Source organism: Gambusia affinis, linkage group LG19 (assembly GCF_019740435.1).
Source record: "Gambusia affinis linkage group LG19, SWU_Gaff_1.0, whole genome shotgun sequence".
Lineage (NCBI taxonomy): Eukaryota > Metazoa > Chordata > Actinopteri > Cyprinodontiformes > Poeciliidae > Gambusia > Gambusia affinis.
The window spans coordinates 11,959,121-11,986,065 of NC_057886.1; the positions used below are offsets into that span (position 1 = coordinate 11,959,121).

General features: G+C 41.1%; 1 protein-coding gene across 2 annotated transcripts in view; it reads right to left on the minus strand.

Annotated features, from left to right (window-relative positions):
* Positions 1-26,945, minus strand: part of tbc1d16 (TBC1 domain family, member 16) — a 27,877-nt gene continuing 932 nt past the window's right edge. The window contains exons 1-13 of one of the 2 annotated variants that reach the window (XM_044101234.1): positions 26,381-26,515; positions 20,310-20,522; positions 19,963-20,125; positions 19,296-19,601; positions 13,269-13,463; positions 13,015-13,162; positions 12,757-12,921; positions 11,408-11,556; positions 7,648-7,782; positions 6,701-6,887; positions 4,813-4,992; positions 3,124-3,270; positions 2-2,327 (exon numbers count right to left, since the gene is read on the minus strand). In XM_044101234.1, coding sequence (XP_043957169.1) covers positions 2,046-2,327; positions 3,124-3,270; positions 4,813-4,992; positions 6,701-6,887; positions 7,648-7,782; positions 11,408-11,556; positions 12,757-12,921; positions 13,015-13,162; positions 13,269-13,463; positions 19,296-19,601; positions 19,963-20,125; positions 20,310-20,490 — 2,238 coding nt within the window. In that variant the 5' untranslated portion in view covers positions 20,491-20,522; positions 26,381-26,515 and the 3' untranslated portion in view covers positions 2-2,045. Of the gene's footprint in view, positions 2,328-3,123; positions 3,271-4,812; positions 4,993-6,700; positions 6,888-7,647; positions 7,783-11,407; positions 11,557-12,756; positions 12,922-13,014; positions 13,163-13,268; positions 13,464-19,295; positions 19,602-19,962; positions 20,126-20,309; positions 20,523-26,380; positions 26,516-26,945 lie in introns of those variants that run through there. The other variant, XM_044101233.1, reaches the window with a different exon arrangement.

Here is a 26,945-nt window from a genome sequence, read left to right on the forward strand (position 1 = left end):
GAAAAATCCAGTGTTGAGTCACAAAAGCACAAATACCGTTTATTGATGATGTTTTTATTAACACCAGTAATAAGAATAGCCTTTAACTCTCTTGTGAGGTGTGCAGTAATACGTCAACATAATATAGTAAAGAAAAACAGCAACGTTTTACATTCATGACCACAATTCATAACAACCCCTTTCCAAAAGAGGCAAGTCAGCAATAACGACTGTGATTGGTGGCTTTTGTGTAAACAATGTGATTTAAATATTAATAAATCCATGAGGTCACCTTCTGAACATTACCCATCATCCCCTTCAAGACAGCCTCCATGCCACTTAAAGCACTTCATGATAGCTAATAGGAACGAAGAAGCAGGTATAATTTATCTGTAAAGCTGCTGGAAGGCTGATTAAAGGAATCTGTGGTACATTATAGCAGCGTTTTGCAGATGTTACAATCCTGCGGGTGTCACTCAAAGGCTCCTCGAGGGGAAATCGTCTTCACACTTGAGGCAACATTAATTTATAGTTTCTCCCTGGATGAAGCCTAAACGACAGGCTCACTGCTCCACTTTCCTCGACGCGTTTTCGGAAAATGGTCGCAACAGTAACTTCAGTTTACAATCACACACGTATGCGTGATTTTCATTGTGTTGATGTGAAAAGCTACATTCATGTGGACTCGTTGTTAGACTCGTGTGCCTTTTCGTGTACTTAGTGTAAAGATGGGGGGGTGGGGAGCTACAGAAAGCATCTCAAAACACCAAGGATGAAATTCCAAGCATAGAAGAAGTGATCCAAAAATAACTTGCTCTACAGCGCTTTGCAAAAATATTCATACCTCCTGCAACTTGAGGGCATTTTGTTACACCATCCAAAAACGTTGGTGTATTTTATTGGAATTTCACTAACATAACGTAAAACATAATTGTGTAGTGGAAGGAAAATGATTGACTAATGTTTGCAGTTGGTTGGGTTGATATGTAGATGTTAAACCCAACCTGAATGACTTGGAAATATTCTGCAAAGACAAATGGGCAAACATTCCAGGGTCAGGAGTGGAAAACTAGTAAAAGCTTTAGGCTCCGCAACACTAAAACAACGTCTACATAATTATAAAATAACCCAAATATACCAATGAAACACACTCAAGGTTGTTGTTGCAGCTTGACAGTATGGCAGGAATTCTTCTGTAAAGCACAGTATCTTTGGTGAAACTGCTACTAAATAAATTCGGTACTTTACTCACAGGTATTTTACAATTAATGGTGCTAATGTGCAAAGGTTGATGCTCTTTCTGTTCAAGAAAGAGAACGTATAGGATGGGGAGATAAGAGGAGCCCTGTGGTGATGCTAGTGTTTGTCACATAAACACACTCTCGACTCTTTTTGGGATTTTTTTTCCCCCCTCACAACAAATATGTTGTGACCTCTATATGTAAAGAATTGCTCATGCAAAGATAATATTGCTAAATATTTAGAACAAAAACATTAATTTGTTTTGGAAAACAAAAGCTAAAGACAAATGTTTTTTTCTACTACTTCTTTAACACAGAGTTTGGATTTGATGTCAAAAACACTCTCAAGACTCTAAATATGCACATTATATTTGACATTCACACAATTATGCCATTGTGAGAACCCAAAAGCATTTTTTAAGAGTCCCAAGTTCAAGTTCTGTGAAAGACGCCCCCAGTTCGCTTTTTGACCCGTCAGAGTCTGAGAGCCCAGTTGCGTGATGACCCCACGGTGACCTCCCCGGTGCCCACGAATCCTGTGGAAGAATGCCAAACCAGCAGCAGACTTGAACCTGAAGTGGCTCCAGATCGACACGGCGCCTGGTGATTGTCTGTTCTGCTCAGAGGAGAAAGCAGCCTCTTGACCTGCGATCCGTCTGACTGCAAGCTGCCCTCTTTGCAGATTCATGCGATGCTGAACGTCAACAGCAACGCCCTGGTAAGGCAGTGTTCAACATTGCACCAAATGAAAAGTTCAAGTACAAAAAGAAAAGGACAAAAAAATCTTGTTGTAGATAGTGAAACGAATAGTGAAGTAATAACCCCTCAGGACTGCTTCCGGAAGGTGAAAATGTCCCGTTTTTTGGAGCCTCTCTTGCCGTCCGGCGTGGGCATGTGGTTTGGAGAGGACGACGGCGAGGGGGAGGAGGGCTGTGGGGTGGAGGTGCCTCCATAGGGACAGCTCAGGGAGTCTGGGTGCTCGCCTGAACACTCCACCGTGGGGATGTAGCGGCTGTCCCACATCCCCGGGCCGCAAAGCTTGCAAAGGTCGTGCAGGCTGCAGGGGATCCTGGGAAGAAGGCGGAACTGGTAGAGGAGGCTGCGGGCCTGGAAGAGAGGGGCGAGCGCGATGAGGGGAAGCAAGCTCAAGGAGAAACACTTTGGCCTGTCAGCGAAGGCAAACATTGCGGATGCATGCATTGAAATAAATCAATGCTCCTGTTATCTCTTGGCTACAAGATAACAAAAGAATGTCAAGGTCAGTCTCATGGAGTTTTTTTGTTTTTTTTTTCTTTGGGCTGTATCTCAAAAGCATGCACGCTGGGTTATCAGATGCAGAATCAACAAAACTCGTTACGACAGCTGCATGCAAACAGAAATGTGCAGCACAAACAGCATCCATAAAGATGAGGCAGCAGGAACAGCGACTGCAGCGAGCGAGCAGATCATTAATCCTCCGCATCCTATTCTTACTCTGCTGCAGCACAGGGCAGGACTCTTCAGTGCAGACTAAAGTGAATTTAAATTATATCAGGAAGAAATGTTGCAGATGGATAGATGTCTGATCATGTTTATTGACTTTTATAAAGGGATGTGAATCGAATCAACCCTGGACGGGTTGATTCTGGGAAGCAGGGAGGCTGAACTGAAATTTTTTGCAATTATTTTCAATACTTCTATTTATGTTTTGATGCTATATTAAAATAAGTACAAAAAGTATTGACAGAGGCTTTATTAATTTGCTGTATGTGAGGAATGATCAGATTTCTTTGAGCAAAAAAAAGAAGCCAACTTACAAATGAATGGAACTTTTATTGGAAAGCTGAATAGAAAGTTAAGTGTGGAAACTTGCAGCCGGTGAAGGAAGAGACAAAGCCTGCCGACACAGAAGCGACAGCGTTACCTTGCGCAGCACCAGCTCTCCGTTCATGTGCATGGAGAGGTTGCTGAAGTGGAGCAGCATTTGGTCGGTGGCGAGCTGCTGCTCCGTCACGTCCTCCCCGTACAGGACAATGATGGCCACGCACAGGAAGAGGTGGAAGTAGTCCGTCTACAAAGACGGAGAGTGGGGTCAAAGGCAGAAGATGAATGGAGCAGGATGTGCATGCTTAGTACCCGACATCCTGTCAGACTGATTCAATTCAGCTCATGCAGTTCCTAGCACTACCAACGGCCTTTAATAGAATAAAATAAAGACTTGATAAATGTTAATGACTAAAAATGAGAGATTTTTACATTCTGATCCTTGTCGTGATTCTTTAACTAGTATCATGTAGCAGATCTGAGAATGGGGCATTTTCTCTCTGCCACAAAGAGGTTAAATAGTTGATAAGAAATTTTAAAAGGAAACTGCAAGGTCAGTTAAATCTGCAACTTACTTCTTTTCTACAAGCACCTAAATTTTAACATGGTTTAAAACATTTATTGACGACCAATTTTAGTCCAGACAAGCTTGATTAAATCTGCACGCATTTATTTTAGGAGCAGAATTATGTTGCAGGCTTGTGGGGAACGTTGAATGTCTAAGTACATTTTGGATTGTTACCTCGCTGCATGATGGGACTTGTAGTTTTACTTAACAACAGTAACATCTAAAGCCAAAAAAACCACTAAAAATCACAGATTTTTTTTGTTTGCACTCAGCTTAATAAACCAAGACAGGGAGAAAAACATGAACAACCACAAAAATTTAAAGACTAAACAAAATCTAATCCAAGACCAAGTATAGAAAAATAATTTATTTTATTAGTACAAATAGTTGTGTATCTCAGATTGCATCTTCCTCCTTTAAACCAACCTGATGACGGTTGCTCTGCAAACTCTAATTCACACAAGAACTGCAGAAAACAATCAGCTGCCACCCAGTGTGACATGAAACGTCCTCTTCACAGAAAAATCTGATATCAATCAGAAATTCTTACTTAAAACTCAACTGCTGCATGACTTTTAACTGTCTAACCCGAGGTTTCACACACACACATACATGCCGTCGCACACGTGCGCACACGCACCCACACACACACACATAATCTGCTCTATCACCACCTGGAGCAGCAGATACGAACATCTCGCAGGGTGTTTGAACAGATGGCGTGAAGCAAAGACATTTGACTGGGCCTCAGTGAGTGGGAGTGTTAAACACAAGGAACGCGTCAGGCTACAAGTTTCCAGCGCTTCAAAAGACGTGGAACTGCATATTTTACTGCACAGAGTAAAATATACCTAATGCAATCACCCTTAAATTAAATTACATTTTTAAAAAACTAAATGGTTGCATAGTAGGTGGCAAAAACGTGAAATACGCAAAGTCTTAAATCCAACCAGTTTTTAACAACGGAATTAAATTTCTTTAAATACATTTTTACATTCATTCAACAGGATGACAAGTCAGGCTTTGAAAGAACTTGTCCTACTTTTTCCTTGCAGACAATAGTTCTATTTCATTCCTGCACACATCCTGGAAAAATCAACACCCTCTAAAGTGGCTAAAAAAATAATTACCACTACATTCCTCTGTATCGCTTACCAGCGGATGCAAACCTCATCTTTCTACTTTGTGCATGCGGAGGATCAGTTTGGACTTTGTCCTGACCTGGTAGTGTGCCCAGCAGGCCTCCCACATGCGCAACGCCTCCGTGTCGGGAAACTCTCTCTTGAAGCAGAGCAGGATCCAGCGGTGGCAGAACAGCAGCTGCAGGCCATCCTCTCCAAGGCGGGTCAGGTGCTGGTGGAAGCGAGGCAGCATGAGGCGCAGCAGCTCCCGCAGGTACATCTGCGGATCGAGAAGTTATTTTCCTCTGTTCTGCACAAAATCCGACCAAGTTGATGGTCAGAAACATCAGCTTGTCAAACAGCTCATATGTCTGCACATCTGCGATTTAGCAGGATTGAGCTCAGAATCCTCAATGTGCCCACAAACCATTATTTATGTTTTTTTTATTTATGAGTTTACACATCCGATTATGGTGTTGTCTGAATGTGTCAGACGTCATGCTGACCGTTTCTAAGTTGTTTAAAGTTACCTAAATATATTCTCTCTCTCTCAAAAAAAAAAAAAAACTAAACTAAAAGAATCCTTCTAAGCAGTGTTTAATCATTTCATGTACTTTTCAGTGATTATTTAAGCGTGTGCTGACACCCTAAATAAGATTGGCACAGATTTGTGTCAAAACTGTCACATATGCACATCAGCTTCAAATTTCTTAAAGCAATGACCCGATCAGGTAATCACTCATTGATGATTTCATTTACAAAACTGCGGAACATTTTACATTTCCACATTACAACTTTGACAAATATTAACTAAAATATACAAACATTGCAAATAAATCAGTGAAACGGGACAAAATTGCTTATTTTAGCTAGTTTTGTTAACCTGTTATCCATCACAAACTCTAACTTTAGGCCAAAGCTTCAAATTTAGTTAGAAGCACTAAGAAAAACACTGAAAACCTCACTGTAGACTTTCAAGGTTAAAAGGCTTCTAGAAACATGTGAATCATTTACTATTTACCACATTGAGGGTTCTTTAAAAAAAAACACACTTAAAGGCTAAAGTACAAAGTCTATCATGGAGAGGAGACAGACTTGATGGTCTGCTAGATATGATGAAAAATGTTAAATGTTTAGTGTTTTCACTCCCTTTTAGCTTTCCACATTTTCAGCTTTTCAGACACATTTTAGACCTGTGGGCAGAAACTCTAGGGGTCTAGAGTGTCAAAAGACATAAAACTATGGCTGAGGTTCACCTTCCAGTAAATAAATGAGAGAAATCTTGAAATTGCTGCTCCCAGATTAACGTTTGAACTATTCTTCGAAGAAACATGGGGAAAAAATTCTGGTCTCAAAATGTGTAAATCAGTTAAAGACAAGAAGACATGCAGTAGGAACACTTTCATTTTTATCTTTTTATAAAATCCCCCCTGAAACACATTGATGTTCACCTAAAGTGAAAACCATCAATGGGTTTGAACAGTTTTGAATGGCAGTGAATAGGCCTGTCATGATAACACATTTTGCTGGACGATCAATTATCCCAGAACTTATCGAGATGAACAATAATAGTGTTGTTTTGAGACCATTTTCCATAATAGCAATAATGGCATAATAATGCGAGAACACATTCTCAAGGATCAGTAAACTTTAAATTCCAATGAACATTTAAACACCGGAACTGGAAGACATTTGAAATATCCAAAATAAATAAAGAAAACAACAGAAACAACAAATAAAATGAATTATGAAGTCCATGTAAACAAAACTGTCTTTCAAAAAAAGCGACAGTTGAGACCAAAGGACCAGACTGAAAGACTTTTATAATTTATTTTTGGTAAAAAGAGAGAGAAAAGAGAAACAATAAATCAAGCAAATGAAAGTTAGTTTTAATGTGATTAATTGATTTATTGTTTATTGCGACAGGCCTAGCTGTGTGTGTACTGTACAGAAACTGCTGCTGGCGGCTAGCCTAAAGACTCTCCTACCAGCTGCCTCTCCATGTCTTCGTCACGCGGGGAGCTGATGAAGATGGTGTTCTCCATGAGGCCGACGAAGCACCAAAACGTGTCGCTCTCGTCTTGGATCTCAGTGAGCAGGGGGGCCACCAGGTCGGACATGCCCTGGCAGTAACCCATGTCGGGATTAAACACCGCATAGTTGAGCAGAATCCGCCTGGGGCAAGAACAAACACACACATCTGAGTTCTGGCGTAACATCTGCCGACAGAGCTTCTAATGAAGAGGGCCAAACAGGAGAGGAAGCCCTTAAAAGTTTTCCTCCAACCCAAACACATTGAATTTCTTTCATTGGGGGAAAATAACACAACAATCTCTCCCCCCCAAACCCTGGCACTTTTTTCCTCTTCTTGCAACCAGGGAGCTAATTACTGGCGTTACTTTCTTCTTTCTTTTTTAAGAACTGTTCTACTTTGAAGAAAACTTCCCCGGTCGTCTCCATGCATTAGTAACGAAAGTACAAACAAACCCCAAAACCCAGAGGACATTACATTGTTCTAGTGCAGCACTAGAGTAAAAATTTGATGAGTTCCTGATAAACAAGGACATCAGGACCTTCAGCTCCGCAGCAGTTTAAAAGTAAACGAACCAGACAAACATGGGTGCGACTTATCAGCACTAGAAAACCACAGGCTGGCTTCAGATGTAGAATCACTCCCAGACAAACACCAGGCGTCTCAACGACAGTCGCAAAAATAACTAATTCCCTATTTAAATCCTCTTGCTCCTCATTTAGAAAGCCATTAGCAGCAAGTACGAGTCGAAAGTGCTCAGACGGCTTAGTCAAAGTCAATAAAGCATGAAACTCATTTGCGGCTCTGAATATGAAATAAACGGTGTAGGTGAGGCTGAGCGTCGAGTGGACGGGTGGGAACGATAGAGGGTGACTGACAAAAGGGGCAGCGGTGTTGGAATACCTCATGATCTCCACGTTCGGGTTGTTCTCTCCTCTGAAGAATTGATTGCTGCGGTCCGTTCTGACCACATCTTTATCCACCGTGAACTGGACTTTCCTCCAGAACTCGCTGTGCTCCTCTGGGCTCATGGATAATCTGAGGAGTCAAGCAAATGGAGCAGGAACCGATTATGAAGGAGAAAAAAATGGATGTTTAATGCACTATAATCATCATAAACACATAGAAATGACTGTGATGCTATTCTACTCCTAATAGCTGCTGCAGAGGGTCCCCAAAACATATGAGCAGTGGACCCGAGTGTTCCTCGGAGGATCCCACCCACAGCCATCCATCCTGATGTTAGGGAGCACATTACCAGTGTTCTCTGTGTGTACTAATGTACTCAGGTCCTAACAAGCAGAGGGGATTTAATTAACACTGTTTGTTTTCCATGCGGCCCCACCAGGAATAAAGCCACCGCAGCTGATGCAACGCCATGCAACTGTTTGGTTTGAGATCTGTGTGTTTGTGTCTCTGGACCCTCCCCAGCCACCGTCCTACACTTTGCTTTCTCAGGAGGAAGCTGCTCAGGAGTTTGGAACATGCTTGCACCACTTGAGTGGTTTTATGGGGTGTGCAGTAAAATAAAATCCAGGCTCCTGAAGAGAATGGATTAGCTCAGCAAATTGTCTTGCAAAAGTGTTCCTGCACTTGAAACTTTTTGTGACGGTCCAAACGCTAACTGTTGTGCATTTTAAAGTGGCAGACCAACACAGAGTGGAGCATCTCTAGGAAAAGGAAGGGAAACGATCCAGTTTTTCACAAAAATATTTTGCCAAGGGTGCAGTGGTGGCGCAGGGGCAAAGCACAACCCATGTATCGAGGTCTTAGTCCTCGTGCCGGTGGTCACAGGTTCGAGTCCCGGCCTGGCGACATTTGCTGCATGTCTTCCCCCTCTTTCCCGTCAAACTACTTTCAAATAAAGGCCACTAGAGCCAACAAAAAACCTTTAAAAATATATATATTTTGCCAAGTATCTCAAACTCCGACAGAAGGAATGAAGCCTTTAGATAAACAGCAATTTTTAAACCTCATTAAAGGATCTTAATTGGATTTATGCATGGACTTTGACTGGGCCGTTCCAACACATAAGAATACTTTAATCTAAACCATTCCCATTTATCTCTGGATAAGTGTTTGAGTTTGTCATTTTTCTTAAAGGTTTTCTTCCTGTATCCTCTTCTGTCTTCCCATCATTTTTGACCAGCTTCCCTCTTAATGATGAAGAAGCCGATAAGCAGATAATTATTTACAGAGAAAAGGAAACCAGATAAAGTTTCAAACAAGATTTTTTTATTATTATTTATATAAAACGAGAAAATAAAGGAGATAGGGACTGTGACATTCAGCTGAATGTTTCTGCAGATATCTTTTTCATAAAAAAAAAAAAAATACTTACAGGTGAACATGACCTTCCTCTTCTCTGAAACAAATTTAACTCATATTGGAGCTTTGTTGAATTCCAGACATAAACTGCATTATTTTAGAGATTCTAACAAACTTAAATATCCAGATTACATCCAATGGAAGCGACACTCCTATGTGCAGCTGCTGAATTATTATTGTTAGAATGAGGACACAAGGTTGGGGGACAAGGTAAAGCCCACACACTCGCCTCCTTGCTCCTAATGATCAACCAGTGGCCTTGGAGGCTCTTTAAAGGAATCAACATCAGCGTCACCCTAACTTCTGGTGAACTCAAAGCAATAATAGCCTGTACAAATGAAATCTGTCCAATTATCATCATCGTAGCACACAGAGATGCAGAAACCTATAACATGGAAACCTTAACCCTGAGCTGGAGATGTGTGGAATTATAAAGACTCTGGGATCTGCGTTGGTCTGTGCATACCAAAGTTGTGGTTTTTCCCTCCGCTCTCTCTGACATGTGAGCATGATCTGATCTGATAAGCGCTGACATGTTTTCTCTCCAGAGACCTTTTATATCACACCCGGCACCTCCCCTTAACACTTCTCTGATTGTGCCTATTGATTGCTCCACGCCTGCGATGGGAAGCCACAACAGACTCACATATGGTTTAATGTTTTACCGACTGAGCTTTTGGCAGCCGACGCTGCAGCCGAGTGTCTCAGACATGATTTCACAGTGGTTTATCGAGCTGAGGTGCAGATGTTATCAGCAGGAGATCTTCAAGCTACATAAAGATTTACAGGTGCATCTTTATAAATTATGCAAGTCTGGTGATATGTTTCAGGTCTTTAATTGTGTTAAATTTATCATTATGTTTTACTGCTAACGAAAACCCAAAATTCAGTTTTCTAGACATAAGATCAACAGAAATTTGTTTTAATACAGAAATTATGAGGAAGACTGATGATAATTATAATTGTCACACAACCTTCACAAGGAAGAATAAGTCACAGAGGAAATTGGATGTTGAGAGTGTCTAAACTTTTAATTGGAAGTTAAGTGGAAGGAAAAGCTGCCGAACAAAATTGTGTTACAACATCACCATGGAAACCACTGTGACACAAACGCAATTGAAGAATTTACAAAGCCAGTACTTGAGGTCCAGTTGGCTTTTTTAAGACGCACAACACACAAAACCATTCAGGAAGTGGGATACAGATCTTGCTTTCATTGTGTTAAATCCAACCTGAACCAGAAACCGCGTAAGTCTTAATTGCCAATTACCATTACCCATTATTCATCTTAATGAATAATGTGCCTTGGACCATCGGAGGTCCCTGGTTGACAATCATTGTTGCAGATGTTCGATATTAAGTTGGAACTTCAAAAAAAAGAAGTCTGTCCATTTCAGTTTGGTCCTATTTTATGACCCGCTTTTATTGCTGACTTATGCAGACACACACCAGTCCTCTCAGCATATGGTTCAGTGGTGCAAAATACAAGTGGAGCCATGAATGAATAAATCTGGACAAAAATATAGAGGGAAAAAACATTTCACTGTGGATTACTGATGTAGCCCACTGACCTACATGGAAAGTGGAAGCTTGTTTATGGTAGTTATTTATCCAGTTAAATTGCAATTTACAATCAAATAATGACCAATTTGAAAGGCTGAATGTGACATTTTGTTTTATAGAAAGAGAACAACATGTTATGCAAACCTGACATTCAGTTTTATTTTGGTTAGCTTGTTGGCCTGTCAGTATATGAAATTTTACTGGACAATAAATCGTTCCACTACTTATAACAATAATATTGTTGTTTTGAGACCATTTTAAAGTAACGTACTGATAATGGCATAATAACGCAAGTTTTCCCTCTCAAAGACCAATAAATATTTCTTTTGTCAAGAACACTGAACACTGGAGCTGAAAGATATTTTTAAAGCACAACCAAAACCATAAATAAAAACGATTATGACATCTCTGTAAACAGATCTGCCATTTAAAAAGTATTAATGATCAAAATGGGAATTATCAAACTCATTTTAATTTATTATGCGATTAACTGATTAATTGCATATTCAGCTGATTGTATCCATCCCACAGATAAAGGAAGCAGTATTTTATGATAAAGGAGCACAGACCAAGTATTGAGTCCATCAGCTATGCAGCACATGGTCGTACCTCTCAGGAAGGATATCTTATCAATCTTAATATTATGCATAATATTTCAGGCAGATTTCTACAAGATTTTCTTCTTCCTGCTCCCTTTTCACTATTGTAGAGAAAGCGTTGTAAGAGAATGTGGTTTGATTGATTGACTGAGTAGCATTTTTTTGTTGCCCACCTTCTCTGCTGGATGTCGTGGTAGTGAGCTCGTTTCTGCAGCCTCCAGGCCTCTCTTTCCTGAGAGCTGGAGTCGTAGTTGTAGTAGTGCAGCAAGAAGGGCCACACCTCGCCTCTGATGGACGGGTCGATGCCGCCAAAGAAGATAGCCTGTCAAAGAAGCGGCAGGAGGGTAAATATGGCAAACACGAAGGGAGGGACATGCTCTGGCAGCAGGGCATGTTGACATGTCTTATTTTCTGGATTACGCTGTGAAAAAAAGAAAACAATGAGGCACATCAGCACATCCAGCAAAAACAGGACTCTTCTGCTTCCTTATTTGTACTTCTACTGAAAAAAAAGTCTTGGTCATGGTCTAACTGCCACTGAGTCATTACAGTAGACGGGTAAACAAAACAGCAACTCAATTCCAGAGAACGCAAATGACTTAGAGGGGGTACACTGGAAGGGACAAACCCTCCCATTATTTACAGGCCAAGATGATGATTGAAACTGAAACTGAGAAACTTGCAAGCTGAATTTTATTATGACTTGACTGACAAATATAAAAGAAAAAGGTGTGAAAATGGGCACTTTCATCAGTAGTGAAACATGCTCCGACTTGGTTTCTCATCTATACAATGTAGAGTGAAGGAACCCCGACTTTCTAGAGTTTAGAAGATGCACAAACTGTAAGGAAGGAAGGAAGAAAAAAAATAAAAGAATTAGACCTGAGAAAGCAAGAAGAGGACAGAGACAGACAACAGGTTATTATGAAAATAAAGAAACAAGGTGTGGAGTAAATCAGGATAGAAAAAGTCAAGGTAAGACAAAAGGAGAGAAAGGAAAGAAAGACAAAGAACAAACATGAGAAACAAAGAAAATAAGAAAGAAGAGCATGAGGGAGGGAGGGAAAGAAGATACAAAGAAATATAGAAGAAATAAATAAAGGAAAAATATGGAAGTAATGAAGGACACAAAGAAAGAGGGAGACAACATTTAGATGATAAGATAAGAGATAAAGTCCAAACATACAACTATTTGTCTAGGCTCGTATGTTCCTTATTCAACCTTATCCAGAAATGGAAAACACACATCCACTGTCTATGTTTGCTCAGTCTTGCTGGATCGTTGTGTAGGGCTGTTTTCTTCTTTTGGACTGTGTGACGAAGCCAGAGTACCCGGAGAGAACCTACCGTAATGCACTCAAAGCAGAAACACCCACAGCTTCAGACTCGAACGCAGGACCTTCTTGCTGCATGGCAGCCTTTGCCACCAAATGTGCGGAAAACATTTTCCCCCAAATCTCCTGGAAAAAGCTGACATTGTATTTCCAGACACTTTAAGAGTGTGTATGAACTGTGGATTTACCTTCCGCAGCTTGTACTCCTCCTCCACCTGCCCGCTGTGGTTGATGTGACGCAGCCAGGCGGCGACGTCCACCCGCCGATAAAGCCTCTCCTCGGGGTGCGTCTCAGCCGATGGCAGTGTGGGCCTCTGGATGGAAAACTGCATGCAGGACTTTTCATCCGACACCTTCACACCGAGTGAGGAAGAGGAGTAAAAAGCTGAATCGAAGTTTTACCAACAAAAACCCAAAAGAGAGGTTGACCTTCGCCTAAGTCTGACCTGGTCTTTAGGTTGGGTTTCCCTGCAGCATTTCCACTGCTGGAAGACCTCAGCCAACTTGTCCAGACCAGCATAATGGAAGTGAAGGATCTTATACTGGCTCTCCCTGCTAGCTATCACAAGCTGGCCACTAGTGCACGCGTCATCACTGCAACAAAACAATAAATGATGCAAAGACAAGTTCACAAGAGGTTCAACTTCATGACCCTGTAAGAATCCCCCCAGGGGATTTTTTCCATTTGCTCCCAGCTGACCTGAAGAAGAGTCTCAGCGACCTCATGTGACCTAGGTCCACCCTGAAGACTCCACACAACTGCTCCAGAGCCAACAGCTTCTGTTGCTCCTCCCAGCGCATGGCCTGCGACTGGCCGCCGCCCTCGGACGGGGCGTGGCTGTCCAGACTGGACGCAGAGCTCACAGAGTGGTTCATGGACTCCTCGCACAGTTCCCTGCGAAAACATGACCGGGATTTTAACGAGCTTCACACTGTGCCCCACATGTCCCTCATAAAGATGTCCGTACTCATCGAACGTTTCCACACATTGCTGCATTAAAACCACAAACTTGAATGTCCTTTACGCAATTTTGTGACAAAAAACGAGCACACATTTGAAGTGATTTTCAAATTGTACAAATTGAATTGAAATATAATACACTTCAAAAAATTACTGCTAAATGCTTGTGTGGAATGTCTTTACATGCCTGTAAAGACATTTTTTCATATGATGATTACAAGATGATGATACATGATATAATAAAAAGTAGCTAAATTTGATTACTCATGATACTTATTTTGTTTAAAATAATTGTTTCCCTTTCAAAAATGACTTATTGTATCAGACTTTCTGCAGACACACATAAAACATTTTTACAAAGGTTTTATTAGTTAAAAAAAATAAATCCATCGATACATCTCAGTCTGAACACACCATTCTCACCATGAGACATTTTGGTGGCAGCATCATGCAGTGTGGATGTTTTTCTTTAGCCAAAAGAAGGAGCTAAAAGAAAATGGATGCTATTAAAAAAGAAAGTCAGGAAGAAAACCTGCTGCAAAAGACTTGATGTTCACTATCTAGGAGGATAGCAACCTAAAAACATGTAGCTGGAGCTTTATTTTTATTGGCCCAGTTGAAGTTCAGACTGAAATCTGTGAGAATCTGTCACAAGTTCAGAGACGCTGTCTGTTGACAGAGCTTGAGCTATTTTGCAAAGAAGAATGGACTGAAATTTCAGTCTGTATAAAAGTAAAACTGCTAGAGACAAATCCTACCAGCTGCAAGTCCCTGCAGCAAAAACTGTTTCTGGAAAGTATTGATTTGGTTAGCTGTACACGCATGCATGCAAAACCTTTCATATTTTCATTTGGTAACTCAATGTTTGATTATTAAGCACATCAGTAAGTCATCAAACCAAAAAAGCTCATCTAAATAATTACAAGTAAAAAATTTAAAGGATAAAACACAGAAAAAATAACACTTAAAAACAATATCAGTCAATTTCTCTTAAAATTTATTGTACATTTTGGATTATGTACAATGAGAAATAATTCCAAACAACATGTGAAGCAAGACGGATCACAGTGATTACAAATCTGCAGCTCAGGACTGCATCTGTGTCTGCGTCTCTATTACATTCCTCCAAGAGGAATGCATGAAGCATACTAAAGACAAATACACACACATATACGTACAATAAAATCTGAGAACACACACACACAAATCACACTGTCCACCGTCCAATTTCCCTTGTCATTCCCCTCATGGTGAGTGTGTTGTTCCCGGCACTGAAACCTGAGCTCAGGGTTCCTCGGCTTGCAGGAGGAGACACACAATCACACACTATGCATACAAATACATGGAAATATGCAGGAAAACAGGGAAAATATGTTGGCAAAAACATGCATAGCACACAACAGTAAAATATATTAGAAGAAGCTTTAAATGACTTGCTTACTCAGAGTCTTTCTCTCTTGCCCACACACACACATCCCCACATACACATAAGTGAACGAACCATGGCTAATGACCATAATGCACTCTCAAACACGAATCTAGACATGGTAAAGCAGAGAGAGGGAGACGTGTTAAACCCACTGACATTTGAGAATCAGGCATCTGAATAAAGATTTTCAGCATTGCTTGCGCAGAAACACACCAACAGAAAAGCAAAAACCAGATGTTCCCCAATTTAGAAATGCCATTTCAAATATCGGAGGTGTGAAAAACTAATTATCTCCCAGCAGTGAAATAGTTTTGACATTATTTACTGAAAAGGTGCGAACACATGTGGCAGCTCGGTGCTCATGCGAAAAGGGTGCAGGCAGTTTGATTTTTTCCATCCCGTCTCTGTCATGTCTGGCTAATCATTTCCCTGTTAGCAGATGGGAAAATAACAAGCCTGATCAATCCAGGCTGCACAGCTTCCCTGTGTTATCTGCTGATTTACTGCGCTCCGTCTCGTGTATCGTGCCGTAGAGTGAATCATTGAGGTAGAGGGGGGATGGAGTAGAGGCACAGCGAGGTCTGCTAAGGGAGTTAAGTAACATGAAATATGGAGGGAGTCCTGTCTTCATAACCCCAGTGACTGTCAAGTTAGGAGTGTTTACAAGGCCCTTCAAGTCTTGTTAACTCCATCTGTCCTTCATGCTTGGAGCACATAAAAGAGCTAAAACAAGGGAATGGACTGAAAAGCCCGGATCACGCTGAAAACTACAGACGCAAGCTTATGTCAGAATTAACAAGCCCATTCTAAACATTTATCAGGCCACGCTGTGCAAAGTGTAAACAAGCTGTTTTGATGTCGTCGAGTCGCTGTAGCTGGCACGTCCCATCAGGCCAGAGCCAAACGAAACGGCCCCGAGGCCTTTCATCATAACACTTTTCCTCTCCAGAGGAAAGTGCTGCCAGGTCACCCTGAGAACCATGGCCGAGCACACACACCCTCCCGCCCTCACTCCCAAGCCCCCCCGCCCCCGGGACTTCCAGGTCCTTCATCTAATCCCCAAAAGGAACAGAGTGTCAGAGGAGAACAAGAGAGCGGGGTGGTGGTGGTGTGGGCCACACTGCAGCCACATGCTGGAAAACGGTCAGCGCGGCTCGCCAGAACCCGTGATTGACCAATAAGCCCAAATGGACGCACATAAAAGTCGGAAGGAAACTTTAATGGCGTCATGAGTCAAAATTTGTTTTTCAGAACATTAGTTTAACTAAACAGCAGATCACTTAAAAACACTTTGCAGAAGTACTCAGACTGCTTTTCACATCGCCTCGCTTTACAGCAACAAACTTCAAAGTATTTTTGGGAGAGATTTTCATGTGATACACAAAATCGTGCGTTTTTGTGAAGTGAAACGTAAATAGTATGCTGTTTTTAAATTGGAATCTTATATTGTGGCACGGAATAGTAGTCAATTCTTTGCAGAAATGCCTTTTACTGCCATTGTGGCTGAACATCTTTTGGGTCGTGTTTCGACCAGCTTTTCATAGACTATAACCTTCGTCTATTCTTTGCAAAATAGCTCAAATTCAGTCAGATTGGTCAGGAAGCATCTGTAAAAAAAATAAATAAATAAAATAAAAAAAATTACATCTGATCTACTGATCCAAATAACAGCCATCAGCTATTGCTTTATGTTTCAGATCATCATCCCTCCCACCCCAATTTCAAGACTTTTGTTGCATCTAAAAAGTTTATTTCCATCCATCTTCATCCTCTCTCACCAGCATTTCATTGCTGACGTAAAACATGCCATCAGCAAGATGCGGTCACCACCACACTTCCCCCTGGAGATGACGTGTTCAGGTTGAAAGCTCGACTCCACTGACTTGTGGAACGCTGCAGCTCTTTCATGGGCAATAGGACAAATGTAGACAGTTGGTTTTTTCTGGGTTTTATTTAGAGCCATCAGAGTCAAACACAGCACCACACCAAAGTTCAAGTAGTACTAATACTTTTACGAAGTACTATACAAAATTTTAAACTTTAAACATTATAATTTCACTGCGCTCAGCCAGAGTTTAAAGTCTTTTAAAAGTGATTTTGATCAATCTTCTCTAATAGGTCAGAGTTAAGTGATTTAAGAAAATGATCTGATCAAAAACAAGAGTAAGAAGAGTGTTCAAATAAGGCACTTATTAAAGATTACAAGACTGACAAATTATGACAAAAATCAGAGATGGCTTAAAGCCTCTTTATTATACTCGTTGTGAACTGCACTGATAAGTGTTTACGACCTGAACTTGCCTTGTTTTCTAAAGTCAGAAGTCAACACCATAGCAAACAATGCACAGAGCTTTAATCACATGTTCACGTTCCATAAGTAAAGCCTTGGGAAGGCAGTACACACTGACAGCTCCATAATCTACAGTCAAACTTTAAAGAATCTTGTTAAGAATCTTGACAGACATTGCTGTGGATTTCTTCTTTGCTCTCTCCCTCCCCTCTCCTCTTTTCCTGCCCCCCTTTTCATCCACTCTCACTCTCCCATACGCGGTTCTTTCTCTTTGAATGATTCCAAGTGACATGTTTCCAGTTCCCGGCCCCTTAACAGTGTCAATTAAAGCAAGCGAGAGAGAGAGAGAGAGAGAGAGAGAGAGAGATTGAGTGGGTTCCAGGGTTTTGGCTGCCACTCCGCTCTCTTCAGCGCTCTAATCCGGAGAGCTGACATTCAGCCCAGCACAACAACCCTGGGAGCAGTGGGAATCAAAGGGCTTCACACAGACTTTAGGAAGAGAAGGGGAAAAAGGTGGAGGAGTTTGCGTGTGTGTGAGGGGCTGGGGGGATCTGAAAGATGGGTGACAGCTCAAGTAAAAGAAGAGGAAAAGATGCAAAGTAGATAGTAGTGGAAAGTGAAGGACGGGAAAAAACCTCTAAGTGGCAGAGAGTTGCAAAAACAGAGACTCTAACAGCAAAGAAGAGTAAAGGTTTGAGTCTGCGGGGCGGACATCACTGCCAAGTCACACACTAACAGTGCTTACAGCCAGCTGGGGTCAGAAAGAGAGGTTAAAAATGCTTCAAACACACACACACACACACGCACACATTGACTGACTCACTCTCTCTGACACAGGCACACACATTCTGGGCTGCATGTCAGGCCGAATAGCTGCGTGAGGAAACAACCACGAAGGGAATCATAAAATTAAATGACTTCGAGGTCCAAACAGCAACACAATCGCTGTCCAGATGGCTCCCCCTGATTAGAGAGCAGTCTGCGCAGGCACCACAGTTTCAGTGGTGTTTAAGCTTCAGATGAGGGGAAATAATCCATGTTCCTGTGAGCTGCTTTGAATAAGTCGAAAATATTTCTCATCCCTCCTGCTGAAGTCATCTACCTGCTCTCAGTCCCTCTGGGGCCTCGGGCTGCAGAGCCTGGAGGCATCATGTGGCCTGAGAATAAAACCAGCTCCAAATGCCTTCAATTCTTTTCTTTCTGGCTCCACCTGCTGGACGATCAGAGCAACTGAAGGAAGGACAACTGGCTGAATATTACAGCAAATTAGTGGCACATCAAATTTCATTAAACACAACTTTATATGACTTATGACACTTTTAATTTTATATCAGCTTGGATTAACTTATTTTGAGGCAAGAAGACATGAGCTGGATAACAGGAGTTTAAAAAGATCTCAATATTAAATCTCTGAAGTTCTAAGTGCATATAAAGATTTACTGAAACAAAACACTCATCAAGTCTTAAACATGGAAAACTTTTGGTCAGATTCATCTGATAGAACTTTGTGCCATAATGACTCTCTGTCTAAAACAATGAATCCAGTGTTAAGGAATTCAAGCTTCTCCATTCTCTATATCAGTGATTTTCTGGGCCCCCCTATGAATTACAATGACCCCCACAACCCCCCCAAAAAATAAAAATAATCAACTGGGCACAAACCTCGTTCAACCAGAAATAAACCTAAACACGTATTTTGTTTTCAAACTCCACTGAGGTTAATTTCACACTTCAGGTTGCAACAAAACACACTACAAACCATCTTTACAGTAAAACACTTTTGTGTAACTGTTTTTGTTTTTCTTTTTTTATTCAGCCATACCGCTTCCCGCGCCTCCCTGCAATGGCCCTGTGTCCCCCCCCCAGGGGTGCGCCCCACATTTTGGGAACCACTGCTCTATATTTCCCTCCAAAATAATAATAAAAAAGCTTATTCTTAGGAAGGAAGAAGTACAATGAGCAAGATGTTTCTAAAATAACAATATTGCACACTATACTATGTACAACAAAAATACCTCAAACCTATGTCATCAACTGTCTCACTGACCTGTTTTCTGGGTCCAGGAAGACGGAGCCGCTGCTCTCACACAGAGCCTCGCTGACGGGCGACAGGCAGAACGGCGAGGAGAAGGTGTCCGAGTCGGAGCCCATGGTGCTGTCCCGGCTCACCTCGTCCGACAGCTCATAGGACCCTTCGTCACCCTCCTCCCCAGCTAAAAGAAGCTGCTGCTGGTTAGAGGAGGGGTCTGAGCCGCTCTCACCCACCAGGCTGTGGGCTGAGGTGCTGCTGGTGATGTTCCTCTCCTCGTCATCCTCTTCCTCTGGAGCGGCCGCTGGAGGACGTGAGCGTGGCCTACAGAGGATGGTTAGTTCGAAACATCACAAAGATGATCTTTGGTAACACTTTACTTGACGGGGTGTGCCTAAGACTGACATGACATTGTCATAAACATGACATAACACCTGTTATGAACATGAAGGGATCTTTATGAATGTCTATGACTGTGGTTATAAAGTGTCATTCGGTAAATAATGACACTTTTAATGCAAAGTTCCTCTAAAAGTTTAATTGAAAGTCCATTAAAAGTGCTAATTTTGCATTAAAGTGTAATTATTTACAAAATAATAAGTGTGCACTTCTTTATATGCTTCTTTATTTTCAGTATGCACCCATATTGTGTTAATATGCACTGATCTGGTGCCCACCCTCGTACCTCCTGCCTCTGCGGCGAGCGTTCCTGCGCACAGGCGAACTCTCCGGAGTGATGTATCTCAGCGCCTCCTCGTCCTGCCTCTGGATGCGGGAATTTGGCACCCATGTCAGAATCAGCGTGGAGCCCAGGCACTCGTCTTTCTCCACGTGTACGCACAAGTAGCCTGCAGGGGGCAACAAAAACCACGTTGGTGTCAAGAGTGATTTTCTTTATAAAAGAAAATCACTCGTAAAAATCATCTCTATTGTCAGGCTAGACACAGCCAAATAACCTCCAACCTCAACAGAGCTCTCCATGATAAACAGGTGTAAGAAAAAGCAGGTAGTTCTGTATCTGCGCAGCCAAACCTGGGTGGTGCTCAGCCAGGCCTGGGAGGGGCTCTGCAGGGTGCACGCAAACATTATTCTTTGAGAAGATGATCTCGCCGTCCAGCCCCGAGCGCAACGATGAGCCTCCCGCCCCGGGGTTTAAGGTCAGGAGGTCGGAGGCCTTGGAGGAGGCACGCCGAAGGAGCCGACCCAGAGACATCTCCTCAGGTACTGGGACTCTGAGCCCATCCTCTGAAAGGAGACGGAGAGCAGAGAGAGACAATGTTGGAGCCTCATGTGGTATTTCACAAGGATGGAGCACAGAGAAGAAGGTCGAGTATCAGGCAAAATCATTTCTATTTAATAGACAAAATGTTGACCCAGTTTCAATGAACTGACAATATTGCTATCTAAAATTTCCAATGTTTCCAAGAATTTTGATGCCATGCACTCTAAGGCCGTCAGGGATGGGAACCAGAGTCACAGCATCATAGATTATCTTAGGAAAGACCCACCTCGAATGGTTGCCACTGAAAAGGTCAATCTTACCTTCATCTTTAGAAAGCACAGATCAATTGTCACTCCAACAAAACCAGAAGCTGTCAACTGAGAAACCAACCAAATAAATCAGCCCAATTTAAACAGGAGTTTCTAGCTGCTCTTCTTACTTTTGACCACCAGATGTCACCAAAGAGGACTATTTTAACAAAAGCTTCAATGCTGCAGAAAGCATCCATTGGGTTTCACTAGAACATAAAAAAGTGCGTCTATCTTTCTCATTCTGAAGCAAATTATACCAATTTTTCTGCTACAGCTGTCATAAGGGCAGAAAAAGAAGTGCGTACAGAAATAAACGACCGTAAATATAATTTAAAAAGCACAGGTTGAAAACAAATCCGTCCATTAAAACCTAGTGGTTGACCAGGGTCCAAATACAGACCACAGCTACGGACCTCTGACCCCAACAAATGTTTGGCAAAATAAGACATATACATTCACCTAATCATTCACTTCATGTTTTTTTAACAGTGAATTCAAATGTACAGAAAAAAATACATAAAAAGTACATGTGTAATGATCCTCCGGTGAGAGGATGAGTTACTGATTAAAAAGGTTCCTGGAAATTCTGATAAACTTAAATGTGAAAAATAATTATTGCTTACCACTGAATATATATGATCAAATTAAAAGGCAGGGTTTTTTTTTTATTATTATTTTTGATGGAATTAAATTATCAAATTATTTTACTAGGCGTTCCACTAAATATGGCTGCCTATGTACAAACTTAAAAAGACAGATGAGGTGAAGAGTTTAAGGTCAAATGCCACCCAGCCTGGCTCTAAAGTTGCAGAAATCCTCAACAAACTTCCCCTCCTCAGACACACATGTGCTAATATTTACTGCAGTGTCCTTACTGCAGAGCTCCCCTCTCACCTCTCCTGACTTGTTCAGCGTTTCTCAGAGCTGTGCACCTGCATCTACTAAAGCAGCTTCAGCTCCTGCATGTGTGTGTGTGTGTGTGTGTGTATGTGTGTGTGGGCGTGCGTGTGTGTGTGTGTGTCGTTGTTGCGTGTGACTAAATGTTTCCCACCTTTTGCAAACAACAAAGAAACACAGTGATGGACAGTGAGCAAACACACTCTGCTCCATCTGTGTGAAATTCCAAGCTGTTATCAGGAGCCAACAGATGTCGTCCACGTCAAGCGCTGAACTGGGACCAGTGGGTCACTCTGCCCAAGTCTGAACTGTCCGCTCTGGACAAAGCTTTGTGGGATAAAATAAACTTTCACTTGTGACAGAAGGATCTCCTTTGGTTTTGATTTTTATTTTTTTTTATTCTCTAGTATTAAAAGAAAACATAAAGCAATTAAAGTCAAACATTTTTTTTCCTTTAGCTTCTGCTTTTTTTAATCAGTCCATCCCACTGATCTGTTCTTGTATGGTTAACATTCTCCATGTTGGATCAAAGTCATAGCTGTGTAGCCTTGTTCCTTACTTGGCTGAACACTCTGACACATACTCCCCACTCTATCTCAGGAATGTTCCCTCCTTTTTCCTCAGGGAAAGAACGTGGGGGGTCGGGGAGGGGAGCATGTTTACCACCACTTGATTAAGCAGGCACCTCACTTCCTGGTGCCAAGCTTCACACAGGAAGCCTACCAGCACAAGATCTGGGCATTAATTCAAAGAGAAGCCATGTGATTGGCAATCATTTCACTTCCTTCTAAAAAAGTAGAAGTGCGGCTGTTTTTTAGGTCAGAGATTTACCGTTGGCACAGAAAAAGTGTCTTCTATCTCAAGAATCTGTCTCTAATGCTGAGATTCATATCTAAAAGTAAGTCTTAAAGTTTTGACTATTTGTTAATGCAAAATTAAAGAAAATATTTGAAATACTCAGATCAAATTAAAAACAGATAATTGTATGCAAACTGATAAATATGTCAGGACTGGCTGTAACTAAGAGAACAGGAAGTGGATAAAAGAAAAAACATCAAACACAAACAGTTAAACAGCGAGAATTACCTTTGATAGAAAAGGGAATAAACAAAGCACATATAGAAAGTGACAGCGTTAGAAGGGTTATAGGCTGGGTTAAGGAGAAAAAGACAACTAAACCCAGAAGCAAGAATACTTCTGACAACAATAGCTTTATTGATTGCACAGCTTAGTCCATCAGTAAAAACAGTAAAAACAGAAGTACTTTTTAAGGAGATTTAAAAAACTGTGTGTGTACTGAAAGTACACACAGTTCATGTCAGGAAGGTTTCAATCAATAGCTCAACCCAGAATAAAAAGAACAATTATACAAAGAAGCACTTAGCCAGGGATACTTTCTGTGAGACAGGAAACTAAAGAATATACATACCTAGTGGTAGTAATAGCTTAGTCAATTTACCTGATCCAGGAAAAAGACACAGCTGAGCAAAGCAGCAGAGGGAGGAGTACTTTCAACAAAAAAAAGAAAAGCAAAAACTGTAGATATCAGTAATGGCAGTGAATATGCACTGGTGATAGCAGAATATACTTGGTCAATATGTTTTTCCAGGACAAACATATTGTCCTGGACAAAGTACTACAGAAGTACTAAGAAAGGAGTACTTTCTGTAGGGAAAAAAAAAACAAGGAGAGTAAGCACAATTTAGACTGTGCAAAACAGAGGAAAATATTGGAAGCTCTAGTTTTTGTCAATTGCCTCTGTCCAAAAAACAGATACTAATAAACACAGAACCACTGAACCAGGAATACTTTCTGTTGTACTGAAATATACTAGATAATGAATTTAATTCAGATCAAATCAGACTATCAACTGGACCCGAGTCTGAAATAATCAAACTTTTCTAGACAAGTGCTGCAGCCTTTCTATCCTGCATGCCACCTCATTAAACTACATCTAAGCATAGCAAGGCCCCACATCTATGAATTTACTGAGCAAATAAGGTGCTTCATCAAATAACACCCCACAAAACTGCTTGCTGGTATGAAAGAGTGACAGCAGCTGTACAGTGTGAAAAATGTTGGTTGACCCCCTGTGAACTTTCTGATTATGTGGAATTCAGATCTTTGCACATTACAGTTTTCTGCTGCTCCATAGCAACGAGGAGCTATTTCCTGCTCAGCTTCAATGCAGCGGGGTGACCGGGGTCAGTGTCAGGTTCAGATTCAAGTTCACACAGGCTGATAAGAAAAAGCGGACTCTTGCTCTCACTTCATCCTTAATCCTGTCAACACCTCAGTGTGCCCACAGAAGGACTCTCCCCTCTGACCTTCTGCTTTTCATCAGACATCTCAGGAGTGAGACACCTTCCTAGATTCACTTCCTCTGCCTGATGATCAACGGAACGTTTTTACCCACTTCTTCTTAACCAATTCTCTGACATATTTTTTGAACCTTAAATTAGAGAATAAAAACTACACAAAGAAAGTTCAGCCGCGAGGGCAGCGGCCACAGATAGCTTCTCACTTCTGTTGACATGTGAATGGAAGATCTCTCTTTCATATCCACTATTCACAAGGTTGCCCGGGGCAGCCGAAAACAGATCACCCTCAAAAACAAGATCTTTATGGACTCCAAGTCATGAGGAAATTCTTTTGGGTGCTTCAAAAACATGTTTCCTGTTTCAGGAAGAAAGTTATCTTAACAATGATGTCATGAGCTAATATACAGCATCTCCTAAAGGTTCAGAAATTAAATCCAAAGACCTAGAAACTCAATTGCAAACTGAACAGCAGAATGCATAGCCCTGCAGAGGTTAGACAGCCGAGACAGTCACTAGCATATTGTCGTAAAGCTTTAGGTGTACGATTGCATCTGGTTTCTTTATCATCATCACAGCTTTTCTTTAAATTGTTATAGTCATGAAGGAAAAATCTTGAGCAAGTTGACATATCTAAAATAGGAGTTTGTCAAAATTTGTGGATCAAAAGTACAAGGTGTAGAATATTAGAAAGCTAGTGCATTTTTTTTTTTTTTTTGCTTCTTTCTAAGGTTTGTATCACTTTAAATATGTAAAAGGAAACAAAACCAATTTTATAGTCTTTTAGTATCTGTTCCTGACAACTAAAAAGAAGAACGACTGGAATTTCAATTTGATATTTATATTTCAAAGCAAACATTTTTAGTAAATATTTTATGCTTTGTTTTTGGACACTGGTTTGCAGTGAGAAAATTCAGTCACCACAACATGCATATATTTTTAAATCACAAAATAAATATAGCTACATTAGAAAACAAAATAAATAAAATATTTTGATTTCACCCAGGATATATGTATTTTATGTTTTGTTGCTTTTCCTATAGCCCCGTGAGCCACATGTTAAAAATGAAAAAAAACACTCCCCTTTAGGTGAAGCAAATACTTTGCAGGGTTAAAGTGTGATTGGCTCTTCTATGAGAGCATAACCCCATCCCCAGAAAAATTTTGAAAAAGTCCACCAAAGTGGGCAGAACCAAGAGACACGTCAAGCGTGGAGATGAGTGGAGGGATAAAACAGGACGGTGGTCTTCCTGTCCTGCAGAATAACCGTCAGAAGTCAGAGTAGAGGAAAGCCATTCCCTCTGTGTCCACACTGGAAATAAATCACACATTTGCTAAGCTGAGTAAAGCTATCGGTCAAAGCTGGCACACTATTCCAACTCCTGACTCTCCACCAGGCGAGGCAATGAGTGAGATGGTTTTATACCCGAACTAATGATGAAGTTGTAATAAGCTGTATCACTGCAACCAATAGGAAAATTTGACTGTTTAGGCACTGTTTGACCTAAGGAGATTTAGATAAAATACTGCAGAACTAACCAAATTTACAAAAAAAATAAAATAAAATTTGCACAGAAACATGAAGACAGGGTGCTAAATACTTAGACTGTCAGCAACATAAAGTTAATATGGGGGTTAGTTACACTAGAAATTGTGGATTCGAGGGTGTCGACTTTAACAAGAGGGATCAATTTTTTTCCATTTTGGAGTCTTATTTTATTCTAAGAAAATCCCCATTAGCAAACCATTCATGAACCAAAGTGAAATTAAATTATTTTGAAGTTATTCAAATTAATTTGGTATTAATAATTAATAACTTAATTAACTAAATAATATTTATTAATAATAATAATAGAATAGCATTTATTATAATTATTATTATTTATAATAAGTACTTATTATATCGATACGTTTAAAGCTCGAACAAGGAAGAAGTCTCAGCTTTCAGTTCTATGAAGATGGAAATCTAGCATCTGTATTTTTCTCAGCAGCAATTCTTAGTATTTTCTAAGTATTTGCTGGTGATTGAGAACGTTCTCTCCCTGTCAGGCTGCTTATGGCGGGACAAGCCTCGGCAGCATCCGCCTGACAGCAGCAGATGGACAAGGCTATTTACACCAGGCCTAACATTAGTTCCTCTGGGTTACATGTCCGAGCAGGGACTCTGTCAGTACCACCTCCAACGTGAATATTTTAGCTGTCAGACGCACGCCTGAGGTTCTTTGCAAAACACACTATGTAAAGAACATACATGCTTATCGGCCACAGTGAATGATACAGTGACTGGCGTGCATACACCTGCTCCAGCGACAGGAATAAATGAACAGATATAGCAGCAGCATGGAGAGCTCTCACCTTCAGTCCCGCCGCAGGAATCTACAGCCCACTCCGGACAACCATCTCTGCAAGCGGACAGAACCCCAGCGCTATGAACCGGGCCTGGATTCGGCTCCTTTCCACCGGGTTTAGCTCGGGTTAATATCAACTCCGCTCTCTTTTTTTATCGCAGAGGTTATCACTGTATGAGGCACCGCCGCACGCCTAACTGCTGCTGTTTCAATGGCAAAAGTACACACTTCCGCTCTGGACTTTCAAAGTAAAATGATCTTTAAGAAGTCATATGCCTTTATATCTGAAACATGCTTGACACGTTAATGTAAAATACAATGGTTTTTACTTCCTGAAATATCTTTGCCTCTTTAATGTCTCGACTTTACGTGACAGCCCCTAACCAATCACTCCGCATATATAGCTACTTCCGGCACGTAGTATTACTGACACATAACTGGAAATTTGGGATTTTATGATGGATTTGAGATGTTTTGTCATGCAAGTTACGTTTTAAAGGTCTCCGATGAGTGCTAGAATTCAATTGGTCCACCATCAGGACCAGAGCTGGATTCAGAGCATCATCACACTT